Source organism: Caretta caretta, chromosome 13 (genome assembly GCF_965140235.1).
Source record: "Caretta caretta isolate rCarCar2 chromosome 13, rCarCar1.hap1, whole genome shotgun sequence".
Lineage (NCBI taxonomy): Eukaryota > Metazoa > Chordata > Testudines > Cheloniidae > Caretta > Caretta caretta.
Genome location: NC_134218.1, coordinates 32,705,096 through 32,722,617, shown reverse-complemented (window position 1 = coordinate 32,722,617; position 17,522 = coordinate 32,705,096). Strand labels below are relative to the sequence as shown.

The 17,522-nt window shown below is 63.1% G+C and overlaps 1 protein-coding gene across 4 annotated transcripts in view; it reads right to left on the bottom strand.

Moving 5' to 3' along the window:
* The window catches only part of ARHGEF40 (Rho guanine nucleotide exchange factor 40), a 28,052-nt gene that overhangs the window by 3,602 nt on the left and 6,928 nt on the right, over positions 1-17,522 (bottom strand). For 3 of the 4 annotated variants that reach the window (XM_075118873.1, XM_075118870.1, XM_048820177.2), the window contains exons 4-21: positions 16,973-17,090; positions 16,397-16,502; positions 15,811-15,888; positions 15,268-15,384; positions 14,959-15,057; positions 14,420-14,547; positions 13,803-13,929; positions 13,486-13,614; positions 12,148-12,300; positions 10,862-11,631; positions 10,098-10,338; positions 9,723-9,809; positions 5,344-5,577; positions 4,078-4,248; positions 1,939-2,116; positions 1,145-1,249; positions 633-863; positions 151-254 (exon numbers count right to left, since the gene is read on the bottom strand). In XM_075118873.1, coding sequence (XP_074974974.1) covers positions 151-254; positions 633-863; positions 1,145-1,249; positions 1,939-2,116; positions 4,078-4,248; positions 5,344-5,577; positions 9,723-9,809; positions 10,098-10,338; positions 10,862-11,631; positions 12,148-12,300; positions 13,486-13,614; positions 13,803-13,929; positions 14,420-14,547; positions 14,959-15,057; positions 15,268-15,384; positions 15,811-15,888; positions 16,397-16,502; positions 16,973-17,090 — 3,176 coding nt within the window. The remainder of the gene's footprint in view (positions 1-150; positions 255-632; positions 864-1,144; positions 1,250-1,938; positions 2,117-4,077; positions 4,249-5,343; positions 5,578-9,722; positions 9,810-10,097; positions 10,339-10,861; positions 11,632-12,147; positions 12,301-13,485; positions 13,615-13,802; positions 13,930-14,419; positions 14,548-14,958; positions 15,058-15,267; positions 15,385-15,810; positions 15,889-16,396; positions 16,503-16,972; positions 17,091-17,522) is intronic. The other variant, XM_075118872.1, reaches the window with a different exon arrangement.

Below are 17,522 nucleotides of genomic sequence, written 5' to 3'. Positions count from 1 at the left end.
CTGCTCTGCAGCACAGCCCCCACCCTGGCAGCTCTGAGTGGGCGAAGTGAGGTGACAGCTGAGCCCCCTGGAGCCCCGAGAGCTGAGATGGGGATAGAGACAAAGACAGACACCTGCCCCACAGCCCCTGCTGTGCCCCCCTGTACTCACTGGCCGGCGCTGCACTGGGGCAGAACCCCCTGGCGACTCTGCCCGCCTGGGGGATGGCTCCCCCAGAGCCAGAGCAGCTCCTGAGCCAGCGGCTGTCTCGGATGCTGCAAGAGAACCATTGGGGTGGAGGGTGAGCCCAGGGACCCATGCCTGTGCCCACCCAGACGCATTGCTGGGCATCACCACAGTGACTGGGCTACAGACCACGGAGCCATGTGTCAACAATAGGGACCAGCGTTGCCCCAGCAGCCTCGGTGTGGGGGAGAGGCAGAGACCCCCCCACATGTCTCCCACAAAGCCAGCCCACCATGCACTGACTCCACACAGCCCCAAACCCAGCCGTCTCTTTGAAGCAGCCACACCTCCCTGAATGCCAGGTGCCAGCCCTGTGTACCCTCCCCATGGAGCCAGCTTTCCCTCCACGGTTCCACCGAGCTCCCCAGAGACACCACCCCTGCAACCCTCCTGTCTTGTGGGCTCACCGCGGGGGATGTGCTTGACGTCCAGCTCCCACTCCTCCTCCTCCAGGTGCCCTGGCAGCGAGCAGGCCCCAGGGGAGCGCCCTGACGCAGGGGACACAGTGCTGGCATCGCAGATCAGGCCCAGGGGGGCAGCGCTGGGGCGGGGGGATGACGTGGCAGCCGGCGGGGAGCATGGGGCCCCGGCCCAGGGGCTGAAGGAAGAGACGGCCACAGAGGCACGGGTGCGGGCGGCTGCAGAGAGAGGGGATGAGAGAGCACCAGGGAAGAGACCCCCCCGAGCCCACAAAGGAGACACCTCTCTGCTCCTAGAGACAGACTGCTCCCCAACCCTGCCCCCAGAGAGACAGCCTAAGGACCCCTCCCCTCCCCAGGAGACCCCATCACCCCTGCTGCTCCCAGAGCCCCCCCTCTCCGAGAGACTCCCTGCTGTGCTCCCAAGACGCCCCCAGAGTGACCCTGCCATGCTGACAGCCCCACACCCCACGGCACCCCCGCAACCCAGCCCCCCTCACCTCTGCCTGTGAGCAGGCTGCTCAGCAGGGCCTGGCTGGGGCTCTGGATGCTGACAAAGGGCTTGTCCCCGATGCCCATGGAGACCATCTCCTGGGTGTGCAGTTCTGGGCAGGACACACAGAGAGAGAGCCACGTGCCCCCATCCCAACTGGGACCATCCCCCAATCCCATCCCACCGGGGCCACTCCCTGACCCATCCCCCTCCTTCCCCATCACAACGGGGCCCACCCCCCAATTCCATCCTGCTGGGGGTCACTCCCTCCGTCCCATCCCCCTCCTCCTTCTCTACCCCATCTCAGCAGGGCCCACCCCCCAATCCCATCCTACCTGGGCTACTCCCCATCCCATCCCCCTCCTTCCCCACCTCATCATAATGGGCCCACCCCCAAATCCCATCCCACCGGGACCATTCCCCATCCTGTCCCCCTCCTTCTCCACCCCATCACAATGCGCCCACCACCCCCAAGTTCCACCCTGCTGGGGCCATCTCAGCAGGCCCATGCCCCCCATCCTCTCCTCTGCCTTGTCACAAGGCCCACATGTGTCCCTATGCATTACACCAAGGGCCATGTCCCCCACCAATCCCATCCTCTCATTTTGCCATGCTGGTGCCCGTGTCCTCTTGCTTCCCCCAACCCATCACAATGAGAGCTACTCCTTCCCCCAATCCTGACACGCCAGAGCCCATGTACTCATCCCACAACCTCATCCCTCACGCCTCATCTCATTGCAGCCCCGGATCTCGTCCTACCTGTTCTCCCCATTCCTGCCCCCCCATACCACCTCCGCCTACCCTTGCTGAGTGTGGCCTGCCTCCACAGCAGCTGAGCCACGGCGCTGGTCCACTTGTGCTTCACCTCGGGTGAGGAGGCCTGCAGCGTGTAGGCCTCACGCAGCTTGCGACGCCGGAACCAGAGCTCGAATCGCAGCCCACTCTCCCCGATGTTCTCCGTCAGCCCCATATCCGCCGTCTGCGGGGCGGACAGCATGGCCAGGAGGTGAGACACACCTCGAAGGCCTGTTTGCAGAGGCGGACCCATGGGGGAGGTAGTGCTGGGGGAGGAATCCTATGGGACAGGGCAAGTGGTCCCCTGGGGCAGAGTGGGATGAGCCAGCACACCTCGAAGGCCTCTTTGCAGTGGGGGCAGATCCCCTGGAGTGGAACAGGATGGGGTGGGGCAGGGATCCCATGGGGTGGGGCAGGGTATCTTGAAGACCTGTTTGCAATATTGTGGTAGGGGTCCTATGGAGTTGGGCAGGGCAGTGCACCTTGAAGGCCTGCTTGAAGTCCTGGGAGAGAGGGCCGCATGGGGTGGGGCAGGGCTGGGGGAAGGGGTCCCAGGGAGTGGAGCAAGATCCTATGGGGTGGGACAGGGAAGGAAGCCTATGAGACAGGGTAGTGCAGGGCAGGGGGAGATCCTACTGAGTGGGGCAGGATCCCATTGGGCAGGAAAGAGCAGGGTGGAAGAAGGCAGGAGCAAGAGATCCCATGGGGCAGGGCGGAGTCGGGGGAACAAGGCAGGGGCAGGTGATCCCATGAGGTGGGATGGGATCCCATTGGGCAGGGCAAGGCATGGGGGGAACAAGGCAGGGAGAGAGGATCCCATGGGGCAGGGCAAGGCAAGGGGAGGGGATCCCATGGGGGAGGGCGGAGCAGGGGGAACAGGGCAGGGGCAGGAGATCCCATGGGGCAGGGCAGAGCGGGGGGAACAGGGCAGGGGCAGGAGATCCCATGGGGCGGGGCGGGGCGGGGCGGGGCGGGGGGAGCAGGGCAGGGGCAGGAGATCCCATGGGCGGGGCGGGGCGGGGGGAGCAGGGCAGGGGCAGGAGATCCCATGGGCGGGGCGGGGCGGGGCGGGGGGAACAGGGCAGGGGCAGGAGATCCCAGGGGCGGGGCGGGGGGAACAGGGCAGGGGCAGGAGATCCCAGGGGCGGGGCGGGGCAGGGCAATGCAGGGGGATCCCATGGGGCGGGGCGGAGCGGGGGAACAGGGCAGGGGCAGGAGATCCCAGGGGCGGGGCGGGGCAGGGCAAGGCAGGGGGATCCCATGGGGCGGGGCGGGGCGGGGGGAGCAGGGCAGGGGCAGGAGATCCCAGGGACGGGGCGGGGCAGGGCAATGCAGGGGGATCCCATGGGGCAGGGCAGAGCGGGGGGAACAGGGCAGGGGCAGGAGATCCCATGGGGCGGGGCAGAGCGGGGGGAACAGGGCAGGGGCAGGAGATCCCATGGGGCGGGGCGGGGCGGGGGGAACAGGGCAGGGGCAGGAGATCCCATGGGGTGGGGCAGAGCGGGGGGAACAGGGCAGGGGCAGGAGATCCCAGGGGCGGGGCAGAGCGGGGGGAACAGGGCAGGGGCAGGAGATCCCATGGGGCGGGGCGGGGCGGGGCGAACAGGGCAGGGGCAGGAGATCCCATGGGGTGGGGCAGAGCGGGGGGAACAGGGCAGGGGCAGGAGATCCCAGGGGCAGGGCAGAGCGGGGGGAACAGGGCAGGGGCAGGAGATCCCAGGGGCAGGGCAGAGCGGGGGGAACAGGGCAGGGGCAGGAGATCCCATGGGGTGGGGCAGAGCGGGGGGAACAGGGCAGGGGCAGGAGATCCCATGGGGCGGGGCGGGGCGGGGGGAACAGGGCAGGGGCAGGAGATCCCATGGGGTGGGGCAGAGCGGGGGGAACAGGGCAGGGGCAGGAGATCCCAGGGGCGGGGCAGAGCGGGGGGAACAGGGCAGGGGCAGGAGATCCCATGGGGCGGGGCGGGGCGGGGGAGCAGGGCAGGGGCAGGAGATCCCAGGGGCGGGGCGGGGCGGGGGGGGCAGGGCAATGCAGGGGGATCCCATGGGGCAGGGCAGAGCGGGGGGAGCAGGGCAGGGGCAGGAGATCCCAGGGGCGGGGCGGGGCAGGGCAAGGCAGGGGGATCCCAGGGGCAGGGTGGCGCACCTTGTAGGCCTGCTTGTAGACGTAGACGTCCAAGCCGCCCTCAGTGCCCCTGCGCTTGCTGAAGAGCAGCAGCTGCTCGAAGAGGAAGACGTGTCGATGGCACTTGCGGCGCCCGCGCAGCACGGTGAACTCGTCCCGGTGCAGCAGCTGCCCCTGTGCCTTCAGCTCCAGCTGTGGGGAGAGGAGATGCCGCGGGCAATGGGCAACCTCCCCGGGCCAGGCTCGCCACCCCCCGGGACGGAGCAGCGCAGGCTGGGAGAGCCCCCGCCCGCCCCCCGGGACGGAGCAGCGCACGCTGGGAGAGCCCCCGCCCGCCCCCTCGGGTAGGGACGGAGCAGCGCAGGCTGGGAGAGCCCCCGCCCGCCCCCCAGGACGGAGCAGCGCACGCTGGGAGAGCCCCCGCCCGCCCCCTCGGGTAGGGACGGAGCAGCGCACGCTGGGAGAGCCCCCGCCCGCCCCCTCGGGTAGGGACGGAGCAGCGCACGCTGGGAGAGCCCCCGCCCGCCCCCTCGGGTAGGACGGAGCAGCGCACTCTGGGAGAGCCCCCGCCCGCCCCCCGGGACGGAGCAGCGCACGCTGGGAGAGCCCCCGCCCGCCCCCTCGGGTAGGGACGGAGCAGCGCACGCTGGGAGAGCCCCCGGCCCCCCCCTCGGGTAGGACGGAGCAGCGCACGCTGGGAGAGCCCCCGCCCGCCCCCTCGGGTAGGGACGGAGCAGCGCACGCTGGGAGAGCCCCCGCCCGCCCCCTCGGGTAGGGACGGAGCAGCGCACTCTGGGAGAGCCCCCGCCCGCCCCCTCGGGTAGGGACGGAGCAGCGCACTCTGGGAGAGCCCCCGCCCGCCCCCTCGGGTAGGGACGGAGCAGCGCACGCTGGGAGAGCCCCCGCCCGCCCCCTCGGGTAGGGACGGAGCAGCGCACGCTGGGAGAGCCCCCGCCCGCCCCCTCGGGTAGGACGGAGCAGCGCACGCTGGGAGAGCCCCCGCCCGCCCCCTCGGGTAGGGACGGAGCAGCGCACGCTGGGAGAGCCCCCGCCCGCCCCCTCGGGTAGGGACGGAGCAGCGCACGCTGGGAGAGCCCCCGCCCGCCCCCTCGGGTAGGGACGGAGCAGCGCACGCTGGGAGATCCCCGGCCACCTGCTCTGGTAGGGATGGAGCAGGGCATGCTAGGAGAGCCCCTGGGGTCCCATCCTCCCAGGACAGAGCAGTGCATTTTGGGATGGCCTCTGGGCAGAGCAGTGCATGCTGGGATGGCCCTTGGCTCCAGTCACCTCACAGCCCCGGATCTGCTCCATCGCCAGCAGGTTCCTGCCGTGCTGCACCTGGGACTCCAGCAGCTGCTGCGCTGCCCGCAAGGCCTCGCGCTCTGTCGTCTGCTCCGGGTCCGTCTCCTGCAGCAGCTCCTCCAGAAAGTGCCCATAGTGCTCCAGCTGCTCCAGGGGCCTCTGCAGGGCACTTGCCAGCGCCGTGTCCTCCCAGGGACCTTCTAGGCTGCTGTGTGCCATCTGGGGGGAGGAGAGGAGCTGAGCACAGAGCCCACAAGCCGGGCTACTGCACCATCACTGCGGCTTCCAGATCCCAACAGCCGCCCAGACCAAGGAACGGAACCCACAGATCCTACCTCCCAGACCCCAGCTCTAACCACTAGACCCCACTCCCTTCCTAGCACCAGGGCTAGAACCCAGGAGTGCTGGCTCACAGACCCCCTCGCTCTAACCACTAGACCCCACTCCCTTCACAGGACCCATCCCCAATTAAATCATCCCAGCCAGGGCTTTGTCAAGCCTGACCTTAAAAACTTCTAAGGAAGGAGATTCCACCACCTCCCTAGGTAACGCATTCCAGTGTTTCACCACCCTCCTAGTGAAAAAGTTTTTCCTAATATCCAACCTAAACCTCCCGCACTGCAACTTGAGACCATTACTCCTTCTCCTGTCCTCTTCCACCACTGAGAATAGTCTAGAACCATCCTCTCTGGAACCACCTCTCAGGTAGTTGAAAGCAGCTATCAAATCCCCCCTCATTCTTCTCTTCTGTAGACTAAACAATCCCAGTTCCCTCAGCCTCTCCTCATAAGTCATGTGTTCCAGACCCCTAATCATTTTTGTTGCCCTTCGCTGGACTCTTTCCAATTTATCCACATCCTTCTTGTAGTGTGGGGCCCAAAACTGGACACAGTACTCCAGATGAGGCCTCACCAATGTCGAATAGAGGGGGATGATCACGTCCCTCGATCTGCTTGCTATGCCCCTATTTATACATCCCAAAATGCCATTGGCCTTCTTGGCAGCAAGGGCACACTGCTGACTCATAACCAGCTTCTCGTCCACTGTCACCCCTAGGTCCTTTTCCGCAGAACTGCTGCCCAGCCATTCGGTCCCTAGTCTGTAGCTGTGCATTGGATTCTTCCGTTCTAAGTGCAGGACCCTGCACTTATCCTATTGAACCTCATCAGATTTCTTTTGGCCCAATCCTCCAATTTGTCTAGGTCCCTCTGTATCCTATCCCTGCCCTCCAGTGTATCTACCACTCCTCCCAGTTTAGTATCATCCGCAAATCTGCTGAGAGTGCAATCCACACCATCCTCCAGATCATTTATGAAGATATTGAACAAAACCGGCCCCAGGACTGACCCCTGGGGCAGTCCACTTGACACCAGCTGCCAACTAGACATGGAGCCATTGATCACTACCCGTTGAGCCCGACAATCTAGCCAACTTTCTACCCACCTTATAGTGCATTCATCCAGCCCATACTTCTTTAACTTGCTGACAAGAACACTGTGGGAGACCGTGTCAAAAGCTTTGCTAAAGTCAAGATACAATACATCCACTGCTTTTCCTTCATCCACAGAACCAGTAATCTCATCATAGAAGGCGATTAGATTAGTCAGGCATGACCTTCCCTTGGTGAATCCATGCTGACTGTTCCTGATCACTTTCCTCTCATGCAAGTGCTTCAGGATTGATTCTTTGAGGACCTGCTCCATGATTTTTCCGGGGACTGAAGTGAGGCTGACTGGCCTGTAGTTCCCAGGATCCTCCTTCTTCCCTTTTTTAAAGATTGGCACTACATTAGCCTTTTTCCAGTCATCTGGGACTTCCCCCGTTCGCCACGAGTTTTCAAAGATAATGGCCAATGGCTCTGCAATCACAGCCGCCAGTTCCTTTAGCACTCTCGGATGCAACTTGTCCGACCCCATGGACTTGTGCACGTCCAGCTTTTCTAAATAGTCCCTAACCACCTCTTTCTCCACAGAGGGCTGGCCATCTATTCCCCATGTTGTGATGCCCAGCGCAGCAGTCTGGGAGCTGACCTTGTTAGTGAAGACAGAGGCAAAAAAAGCATTGAGTACATTAGCTTTTTCCACATCCTCTGTCACTAGGTTGCCTCCCTCATTCATTAAGGGGCCCACACTTTCCTTGGCTTTCTTCTTGTTGCCAACATACCTGAAGAAACCCTTCTTGTTACTCTTAACATCTCTCGCTAGCTGCAGCTCCAGGTGCGATTTGGCCCTCCTAATTTCATTCCTACATGCCCGAGCAATATTTTTATACTCTTCCCTGGTCATATGTCCAACCTTCTACTTCTTCTAAGCTTCTTTTTTATGCTTAAGATCCGCTAAGATTTCACCGTTAAGCCAAGCTGGTCGCCTGCCATATTTACTATTCTTTCGACACATCGGGATGGTTTGTCCCTGTAACCTCAACAGAGATTCCTTGAAATACAGCCAGCTCTCCAGGACTCCTTTCCCCTTCATGTTAGTCCCCCAGGGGATCCTACCCAACCGTTCCCTGAGGGAGTCGAAGTCTGCTTTCCTGAAGTCCAGGGTCCGTATCGTGCTGCTTACCTTTCTTCCCTGTGTCAGGATCCTGAACTCAACCAACTCATGGTCACTGCCTCCCAGATTCCCATCCACTTTTGCTTCCCCTACTAATTCTTCCCAGTTTGTGAGCAGCAGGTCAAGAAAAGCTCCCCCACAGTTGGCTCCTCTAGCACTTGCACCAGGAAATTGTCCCCTACGCTTTCCAAAAACTTCCTGGATTGTCTTTGCACCGCTGTATTGCTCTCCCAGCAGATATCAGGAAAATTAAAGTCACCCATGAGAACCAGGGCATGTGATCTAGTAGCTTCCGCTAGTAGGGTTACCTAGGGAGGTGGTGGAATCTCCATCCTTAGAGGTTTTTATGGCCCTGTGACGACAGGCCCAGCTTGACAAAGCCCTGGCTGGGATGATTTATTTGGAGTTGGTCAAGCAGGGGGCTGGACCAGATGACCTCCTGAGGTTTCCTCCAACCCTAGTCTTCTATGATTCTATGAAAACCTCCTTTACTCACACCTCAGCCTGGGAGAGTTCCTCAGATTGGTCACCTACAAAGAATGGCTCAGGTGTGGGAACCTCCCTCACATGCTTTGCAATGAAGACCAATGCAAAGGATTTGTTTAGCTTTTCTGAAACCTCATCTGCCTCGAGTGCTCCTTTAGCACCTCAGATGTCCAGTGGCCCCATTGATTGTTTGGCAGGCTTCCTGCTTCTGATGTACTTAAAAAAGATTTGCTGTTTCTTTGTGTGTCTTTTGCTAGTTGCTCTTCAAATTCAAATTTGCGGATGATACTAAACTGGGAGGAGTGGTAGATACGCTGGAGGGGAGGGATAGGATACAGAAGGACCGAGACAAATTGGAGGATTGGGCCAAAAGAAATCTGATGAGGTTCAATAAGGATAAGTGCAGGGTCCTGCACTTAGGACGGAAGAACCCAATGCACAGCTACAGACTAGGGACCGAATGGCTAGGCAGCAGTTCTGCGGAAAAGGACCTAGGGGTGACAGTGGACGAGAAGCTGGATATGAGTCAGCAGTGTGCCCTTGTTGCCAAGAAGGCCAATGGCATTTTGGGATGTATAAGTAGGGGCATAGCGAGCAGATCGAGGGACGTGATCGTTCCCCTCTATTCGACATTGGTGAGGCCTCATCTGGAGTACTGTGTCCAGTTTTGGGCCCCACACTTCAAGAAGGATGTGGATAAATTGGAGAGAGTCCAGCGAAGGGCAACAAAAATGATTAGGGGTCTGGAACACATGACTTATGAGGAGAGGCTGAGGGAGCTGGGACTGTTTAGCCTGCAGAAGAGAAGAATGAGGGGGGATTTGATAGCTGCTTTCAACTACCTGAAAGGGGGTTCCAAAGAGGATGGCTCTAGACTGTTCTCAATGGTAGCAGATGACAGAACGAGGAGTAATGGTCTCAAGTTGCAGTGGGGGAGGTTTAGATTGGATATTAGGAAAAACTTTTTCACTAAGAGAGTGGTGAAACACTGGAATGCGTTACCTAGGGAGGTGGTAGAATCTCCTTCCTTAGAAGTTTTTAAGGTCAGGCTTGACAAAGCCCTGGCTGGGATGATTTAACTGGGATTTGGTCCTGCTTCGAGCAGGGGGTTGGACTAGATGACCTTCTGGGGTCCCTTCCAACCCTTATATTCTATGATTCTATGATTCCTTTTTTGGCCTGTTCAGTTATACTTTTGCATTTGATGTGATAGAACCCAAGAGTCCTGAACTCCCAGCCCTGCCTGGCCTAACCACTAAACCCCACTCCCCTCCCAGAGCTCTGAGCTTCTCCATGGGAAGATGCAGGCAACACAGATAGTACCTTGTTGGCAGCTTGCTGAGAGGCCAGGGCCGCTTGGAGCTTCTGCCAGTTCTTCACGTAGAGAGCATAGAGACTGAATTGGTCCGCCTGGCGCAGAGAGTGATGGGGGAATTAGAGTCAACTTCAGCTTCACCACCTCCCCACAGCACAGGGGACACGGGGAAGACACAGAAGGGCTGGGCCAATGCAATTAGAGCAGGAACCCAGGGCAGATGGGCTGTGGCTCCTGCAGGGGTCTACTGGCATCTCCTAGGGAAGACGATGGGGGTGCCAGTGAGTAGCACTCATGCCTTGGGTGGGGGGAGGTGCCTGGGAGAGGGGCGTTCCGGAGGGAGGGTGGGGGTCCCCAGATGGGTCACGGGGCTGGACACTCACATATCGCAGGAAGCAGCCCCCTGCACGGAGTGGGTGGCTGGCGCAGCCCTGCAGCTCCTTCAGGAAGTAGGCGCGGTGGAAGCCCAGCAGCCGGTCGCGGGTGCCCTCCAAGGCACTGCACTCGCGTCTCAGCTCAGGGGGAACCTCCTGGCATCCCAACTCCAGGGCCAGCGACTCAGCCAGGCAGCCCAGATACTCCTGCTCCGAGGCAATCAGCTCTGCCACCAGCCTCTGCTGGGCGCTGGGAAGGAGAGGGGATGGGCATCAGAGAAGGGCCCTGTGCCCTACTCTGTGGGTGCTGATGAGCCTCCCACCCTGGGGCACTCCTACGTGCCGCCCATGGGTCACCCAGCCCGATGCTCCCCTCAATCCCATGGGTGACAGCCGTCCCATGGGTACTGATGGGCCCTGTGCCACAGTGCCCCCCACACCCTCACAGGTGCCAATGGGCCCTCCCCCCGATGGGCACCAACAGGTGGTGCCAGGGTGCACTTCTCTTGGAGTTGACAAAGCCCTGGCTGGGATGATTTAACTGGGAATTGGTCCTGCTTTGAGCAGGGGGTTGGACTAGATGACCTTCTGGGGTCCCTTCCAACCCTGATATTCTATGATTCTATGATGATTCTCAGACGGGGCAATGGGTCCCAGCGTGTGGGGTATTCAAGTCCCAGTGCGTATGTGGGGTGGCAGTTAGGGGTGGGGGCAGGGCCCAGAAGCCCCGGGTCCTGGTGTGGCGCAAGTATCCCTCCTCCAGAGCGACTCACCCCAGGCGGCGTTTCCGCTCAGTGCTGGGCGTGCCCCCCCACGGCGCCTCGGCCCTCTGGGCACTGCTGCGGACCAGCATCACATGCTCCCGGGGCGAGCAGGTCCGGTCCACCACCTCCTGGCTGCTCACTTCCAGCCCGCGGATGAGGACACTGGGGCGGGGAGGGCTGGGGCCGGGCTCGCTCAGCGCCCTCTGCGTGCTGGGGGGACCCCTGGGGGGAGGCTGGCAGGGGGGCAGTGTGCCCAGAGGCAGCGTGGGTGCCTGGAAGAAGGCAGCGGTGGGGGTGCTGGTGGGAGGGGGGCTCCGCTCTTCGTCACTGGTCTCCATGGGGTCCCTAGGGGACGCCAGTGAGTGGCAAGAGGGCACCTCGCACAGGCCAGGGGAGAGGCTGCCAGGCGGGGGCAGCAGGCAGCTCATGCTGCGGGAGGAGCCCAGGCTGGTGCCCAGGCCCCTCGTTGGGCGCTGCGGTGAGCAGGAGGTGCTGGTGCTGTCAGCACGGCGCCGGGGCGGGGGCCCAGTCTGCCATGCCACCTCCAGCCGCCGCTGCAGGAGGTGCCCCAGCTCCTGGCAGCGGGCCCAGCAGCGCCCCAGCTCCCGCAGCGCCCAGGGATTCTGCACTGCCAGCCCACGCATCTCCTGGAAGGCGCCGTCCGAGATCTCGCCATGCTGCTGGCAGTACCGGCCCAGCGCCCCCAGCACCACCTCCGGCCCTGCGCCGTCCTCAATGGCCGACAGGCGCCGGGCGCCCTCCAGGGCCCAGGCCTGAGCCTACGAGAGAGGGCAGGAGAGACGGGGTGAGAGTGACACAGGCCATGGGGGACAGGGAGTGGGGTCAGGGGGACGCAGGCCAGGGGAGACGGGGGGAGGCAGGCCAGGGGAGACGGGGAGCCGGCACCAGGATCAGAGTGATGCAGGCCATGGGGGATGGGGAGCTAACGGGGGGGAGAGCGGGGAGGAAGAAGGGGGGCGGGAAAGGGAGCCAGGGACAGGGGGGATGGGAAGCCCTGCAATGGAAATGGGCAGGAATGACAAATGGACCCAGGAAAATCACCCTCCCCCCCCCCGCCCAATGTGTGATGCTGCCCTGGGGGCGTCCACACCCGCCTCTGGCATGGATAGCGGGGCTGGGCTGCCTCAGATGTGGAGTCGGCTCCCCTGCCAGGAACACGCCCCTGGGCTGAACTAAGCTGGATGCTAAAGGGGAAAGGAGGGATGGGGCAGGCACAGACAGACAGACAGACAGACAGACAGACAGACAGAGGGAGCACGCCGAGCGGCTGGCACCTGCTGCAGGAAGCGGTGCAGCCGCAGGGCACTGTGCATGGTGTGCGCACAGCTCTCCAGCCGGCGCGCGAAGCTCTCCAGCTGCTGCCCCTCAGGGGCCAGGACCCCGTCACCAGCCAGACGCAGAGCCTCATGCCCCCGGGCCAGCCATTCCTGGGGGAGAGAGGAGGAGACCCTACGCTCCAGACTCCCGCCAGCACAGAGTGCCCCACGGAGCTGACGCCCCTCAGACACAAACCCCGCCCAGTCCCATGTGGAGCACCCCATACAGCACGTGCCCCCCCCAGTATAGAGCCCCCCACAGACCCAATGCACACCCCACAGCATAGAGCCAATGCTCCCCCACCCTTAGTATGGGGAGTCCTGAAGAGTTAATGCACCCCCAGCCCCATATGGAGCACCCCACAGAGCCCATGTCCCCCCCAGTATAGAGCCCCCCACAGACGCAACGCACACCCCACAGCATAGAGCAACTGGATGCTCTATGCCCGCCCACTCTCAGCCCAATGCCTGCCTACCCTGCGGAGCCGATGTCCCCCAAATACGATGCGCCCCACAGAGCCGACACCCCCCCCGTCACAGAACAGCGCACCCCGCAGAGCCAACGCACCCCCCACCCTCAGTACGGCATACCCCGCAGAGCCAATGGGCCCCCCCAAACAGCTCACCCCGCAGAGACGAAGCAACCCCCCCACCCTCAGTATGGCGTGCCTGGCAGAGATGACACCGCCCACACTCAATACGTTGCATCCTGCAGAAGCAATACACCCCCACTCATTACAGCGTGCCCCGTAAAGCTCAGGCTCCCCCACCCTTGCTATGGCATGCCTTGCAGAGCTGATCTGCTCCCCCTCAATATGGTGCATCCCGCAGGGCAACCCCCCTCATTACAGTGCCCCGCAGAGCCTACGCCACCCCCCCAGAACAGAGAGCCCCGCAGAGCCTACGCCACCCCCCCAGTACAGAGAGCCCCGCAGAGCCTACGCCACCCCCCCAGGACAGAGAGCCCCGCAGAGCCTACGCCACCCCCCCAGGACAGAGAGCCCCGCAGAGCCTACGCCACCCCCCCAGGACAGAGAGCCCCGCAGAGCCTACGCCAGCCCCCCAGTACAGAGAGCCCCGCAGAGCCTACGCCAGCCCCCCAGTACAGAGAGCCCCGCAGAGCTGGCACCCCCCGGTATGTAGTGTCCCACAGAACCAGGCCTCCCAGTATGCAGCGCCCCACCCACACTCTTCTCCTCAGGGTCCCAGCCCCCAATAACACCCACATGGGGGTGTGTACCTGCAGATCCCTCTGTGCAGCACTCAAGTGGGGGAGGGGGCAGGGAAGTGTCTCACCTTGGCAAGGGTGTGAAAAGCCTCAAACTTCGCCAGCGTCTCCTCCACGGTCAACAACGAATCCCCCACCCCCATGGGGGTGAATCCTGCCAGCGCCTGCTCCCCATGGTCAGCCAGCCAGCCCACCACCTGCCAGGACAGGGGGTGAGAGCAACAAGAACAGGCAGGGGGGCAGGCATGTGAGGGTCAGCACCCCAGGCATGGCGGGGGAGAGGACATGGGGGCTGCCAGACTGCTGGGCATGGGAGTTGGGAGGGAACCTCTGGGGGGGCAGTGAGGGGGGAAGGTCACTAGGGGAGGTAGCAGAGGGGTACTACCTGTGTCATCTGCCGGCGGCTCCTCTCCTGCTCCAGCTGCCCCAGGCACCGATTGCTGAGCTGCACCAGCCTATGAATGGCGTCGTCCACCTCCTGATACAAGTTGACAGCCCTCGTGGCTTGGCCACTGCGCATGGGAGAGGATGTCAGTCCCTGCCCCACGCGCCGCCCCTCGTGCCATACCACTGCCCCATGCACCATCCCCCTGCCCCACGCATTGCCCCCTCACTGCCAGCCCCACGCTTGCCCAGCCACCCCTACGCTGCCAACTCCATCTAGCAACCGCCACACCCTGCCAGCCCCCCACACTGTGGCCTGGGGACAGCAAATAGCATGTCACTCCCTGCCTCTCACATCACCATGCCGCCAACCTCGTCCCCTGCCCCTCCTCCCCCGACCCCGCTCTGCCAGGGCACAGGGTATGGGGCAGTTTCGCAAGCAAGCATGTGTATAAGGCGGGCAGAGACCACCTCTCCCAACTACAGTGAGAGAACTCTGGCACAGGGGCCATCCCCCAGCATAGGTTGTCGGGACACACCCCGTGTAGGGCCTGATGCCCTCCCATTGTGAGGCCTGGTGTGCCCTCCCGTCCCTTTGGGATGTGGGACAGGTGTCACCTGCAGGTCCCTGATGAGGACAGTTGAGCCAGCAGGGACCCCCCACTGCTCTGCAACTCCAGCAACCGTGGGTCTGACAGCAGCTTCTGCATGGCATCCTTGTGTCCGGAGATCCGCACAGAGAGCGCCTGCGGGCACATAACAGTGAGCAATACAACGCCCCCCTGCACAGCCAGCCTGCCCGGCCCAGAACCTCCAACCCAGCCCAGCCCAGCCCAGCCCCCCCTGCCCAGCCAGCCCCTGGCCCAGAGCCCCCCGAACAGCCGGTCCGGCCCAGAGCCCCCCAATCAGCCGGTCCGGCCCAGAGCCCCCTCAGGAAGGCCAAGGGGGCCCTGCAGGGGCTGGAGAGTCACATGGGGAGAGCCAGGGAGGCCTGGAAGACTGTGTGGGAATACAGGGTGGCAGGAGACTTGTAGGGGGAGGGGAGGACAGCTGCAGCAGGGCTGGGGAGCAGGGGAGTCATGGGAAGGCCAAGGGGCACCGAGCTGCAAGGGGACCTGGGGTTGGGGGCAGGCGAGCTGCATGGGGGTGTCACGTACCTCGTCGCCCTCGGCCAATTCTGATGCCTCCAACTTGGCACTGGCCACTTGCACTGACTGGATCACGCCCTGGCAAAGCCCACAGAGCCACTCCAGCGCCTGCAGGGAGAGACAGCGGGCAGTGGGGGGGACACAGACGCCTGGAGGAGATGGCAGGAAGAGGGGCTGGGGCTCAGTCAGGGGTACTGCGGTGGGGAATGTGCCACCCCTGGTTAGTGGGAGGTTGTGCGACATGGGGTGCTGCAGAGGGCAGGGGTTGTGGAGGTGTTGGGGTGCTGGAGGGTTATGGGGGTCACTCCTAGCTCTCACCTGGCACATCTCCACCCACTGGGTCTGCGAGTGCTGCAGGGTCCCACCTAGAGTTGGCTGCAGCTGCTCTGGGTCCACGAACTGGGGCAGGTCGCTTGGGGAGAGCACAAGTGCTTCCTGGGGAAGGGAGCAGGGCGTCACCAAGCAAGGAACTCCCACTGCCCCCCCCAGCCAGGGGAAAACCTGCCACCCCTCTGCTCCCAGGCAGGGAACCCCCTCCTATTATCCCCCCTCCAGGCAGGGAACCCCCTCCCATTATCCCCCTATGACAGGGAATTCCCCCCCACACCTCCTCCCAGCTGTACCTGCCAGGCAGGAAACCTGCTCCATTATCCCCCCTCCGGGCAGGGAACCCTCTCCCATTATTCCCCCGCCCCCGACAGGGAACTCCCTCCCATTATCCCTCCCCAGGCAGGGAATCCCCCCCCACACCCTCCCAACTGCACCTTCCAGGCAGAAAACCCTTCCCATTCAGCACTCTCACTCTGGTTCAGGTGCTGTCAGTCCTTCCTACCCCACCCCTGACCCCCTGGCACCCCCTACCTGAATGAGGGGCAGCTCCTCATGGCCCACCAGTGGGGCCAGCACCAGCAGGCGGCTCACAAGAGCTGGTGACACCTCCTGCAGGGCAAGAAGAAATCAGGCTGCCACCCCAGTGCCCAGGGCAGGGGGATGTGTGTGGGGCAGGTAGGGGTCACAGTTGTTCTTTGGAGTCCTTGCAGGGCTGGCAGCAGGGTGGGGAGGGGCCATGCCAAGGTGCAGGCAGTGGGGGGAGCTTTGCGCTGTTGGGGAGTAGGGAGGAGTCGTGGGGGTAAGGAGCAGCATGGGGCCATGTGGGGGGCGGTGCAGGCTGTCGGCAGGGAGCCATGCGCGGTAGGGCAGGGCAGGAGGAGCAGCAGGTACCCTGTGGGAGGCAAGCAAGGGGTGGGGAGGGGTCATGGCAGGGGAAGCTGGGTGGCTGTGCTGGATCCTCGCAGGACTGGCAGCCGTGCAGGAGGCGGTGAGGCAGGGCTGGGCTCCGCAGGGGGGCTGGGGCGCAGTGCTGGGAGAACCAGAGAACCGTTAGAGGGGGTAGGAAGGGGATATGCAGGTGGGGGGCAGTGTTGGGGGGGTCTGTCTGGGGCAGTACCTGCAGCTCCTGCAGGGCTGGCAGCAGTGCAGGGGGATGGGGGGACAGAGCCCCCCCTTGCCGCAGATCCAGCAGCACCGTCAGCCCCAGCTCCTGCTGCTCCTTCCTACAGGGGAGACGACAGTGAGGGGTTAATGGGGTGAGAGCTCTCACCCCCCCATAGGAGATGAGGGAGCAGAAATGGGGCAAGGTGTGTGGCATGGGGCAGTTGTGGGGGTGTATGGAGGACAATGTGGGGTTGGTGTAGGGGATGTGATGGCCTGGGGGTTTATGTAGGGAGCATGGGGGATGGTGTGACAAGTGGGGATGAGGGTGTGGGGGCTGTGTGGAAGGAGCTAGTGTGGGGGAAGATGTGAAAAGTGGGGGGACATATGTGGGAGGACTGGGGTCTCCCTGTTGTCATTACCTGAGCAGCGAATGCAGGTATCACAGGGCTTGCCTCAGCTCCCCATGAGCTGGGAGGAGTTGGCGTAGGGATGGGGAGGGTCAGCAGGGATCCGTGTGTGTGTGTGGGGGGGGGGGTAGGGATGCAGGGGGATGGATGTGGGAGGACGGGGGTCTCCCCGTTGGTGTTACCTGAGCAGTGAATGCAGGTATCGCAGGGCCTGGCTCAGCTCCCCCTGAGCTGGGGCTGACTCCCCTGGGGGCTGGGGGGTGACGGTCAGCAAGGCCCTTCCCATCCGGTCTACTCCGCCTGCAGGGGCAAGGCAGGGTGAAGGAGACTGTGTGCCTGGGCAGGGCCTGTGACACCCCTGCCAGGAGCATGGCAGAGGGAGGACAGCTGTGGGGCAGCCCTAGGGTGGTGGGAGCAAGCAGTTCTATTCTGCGCTCCCAGAAGCTAGGCCAAGCAGGAGGAGCGGCTGCTTGGGGTCTTCCCTGCGCTTGATGTGAGCTTGCAGGTGGCAGAAGGGGAGTTTCTCCCCCACAGCCAAAGGGGAACAGAGGATCCCAGAGGAAAACACTCCTCCATGACCCCTACAGAACCCTCCCCAGTGCACTGCACTCTCCCTGCCCCCAGCAGGAACCCCCATCCCCGCCCCGCCGCCCTTGCTCTGTTCCCCTGTGGTGCCAGGCACCTAGCTCTGCCCCTTGGGAGATGCCCAGCTGTAGAAAACCCCTGCCCCAG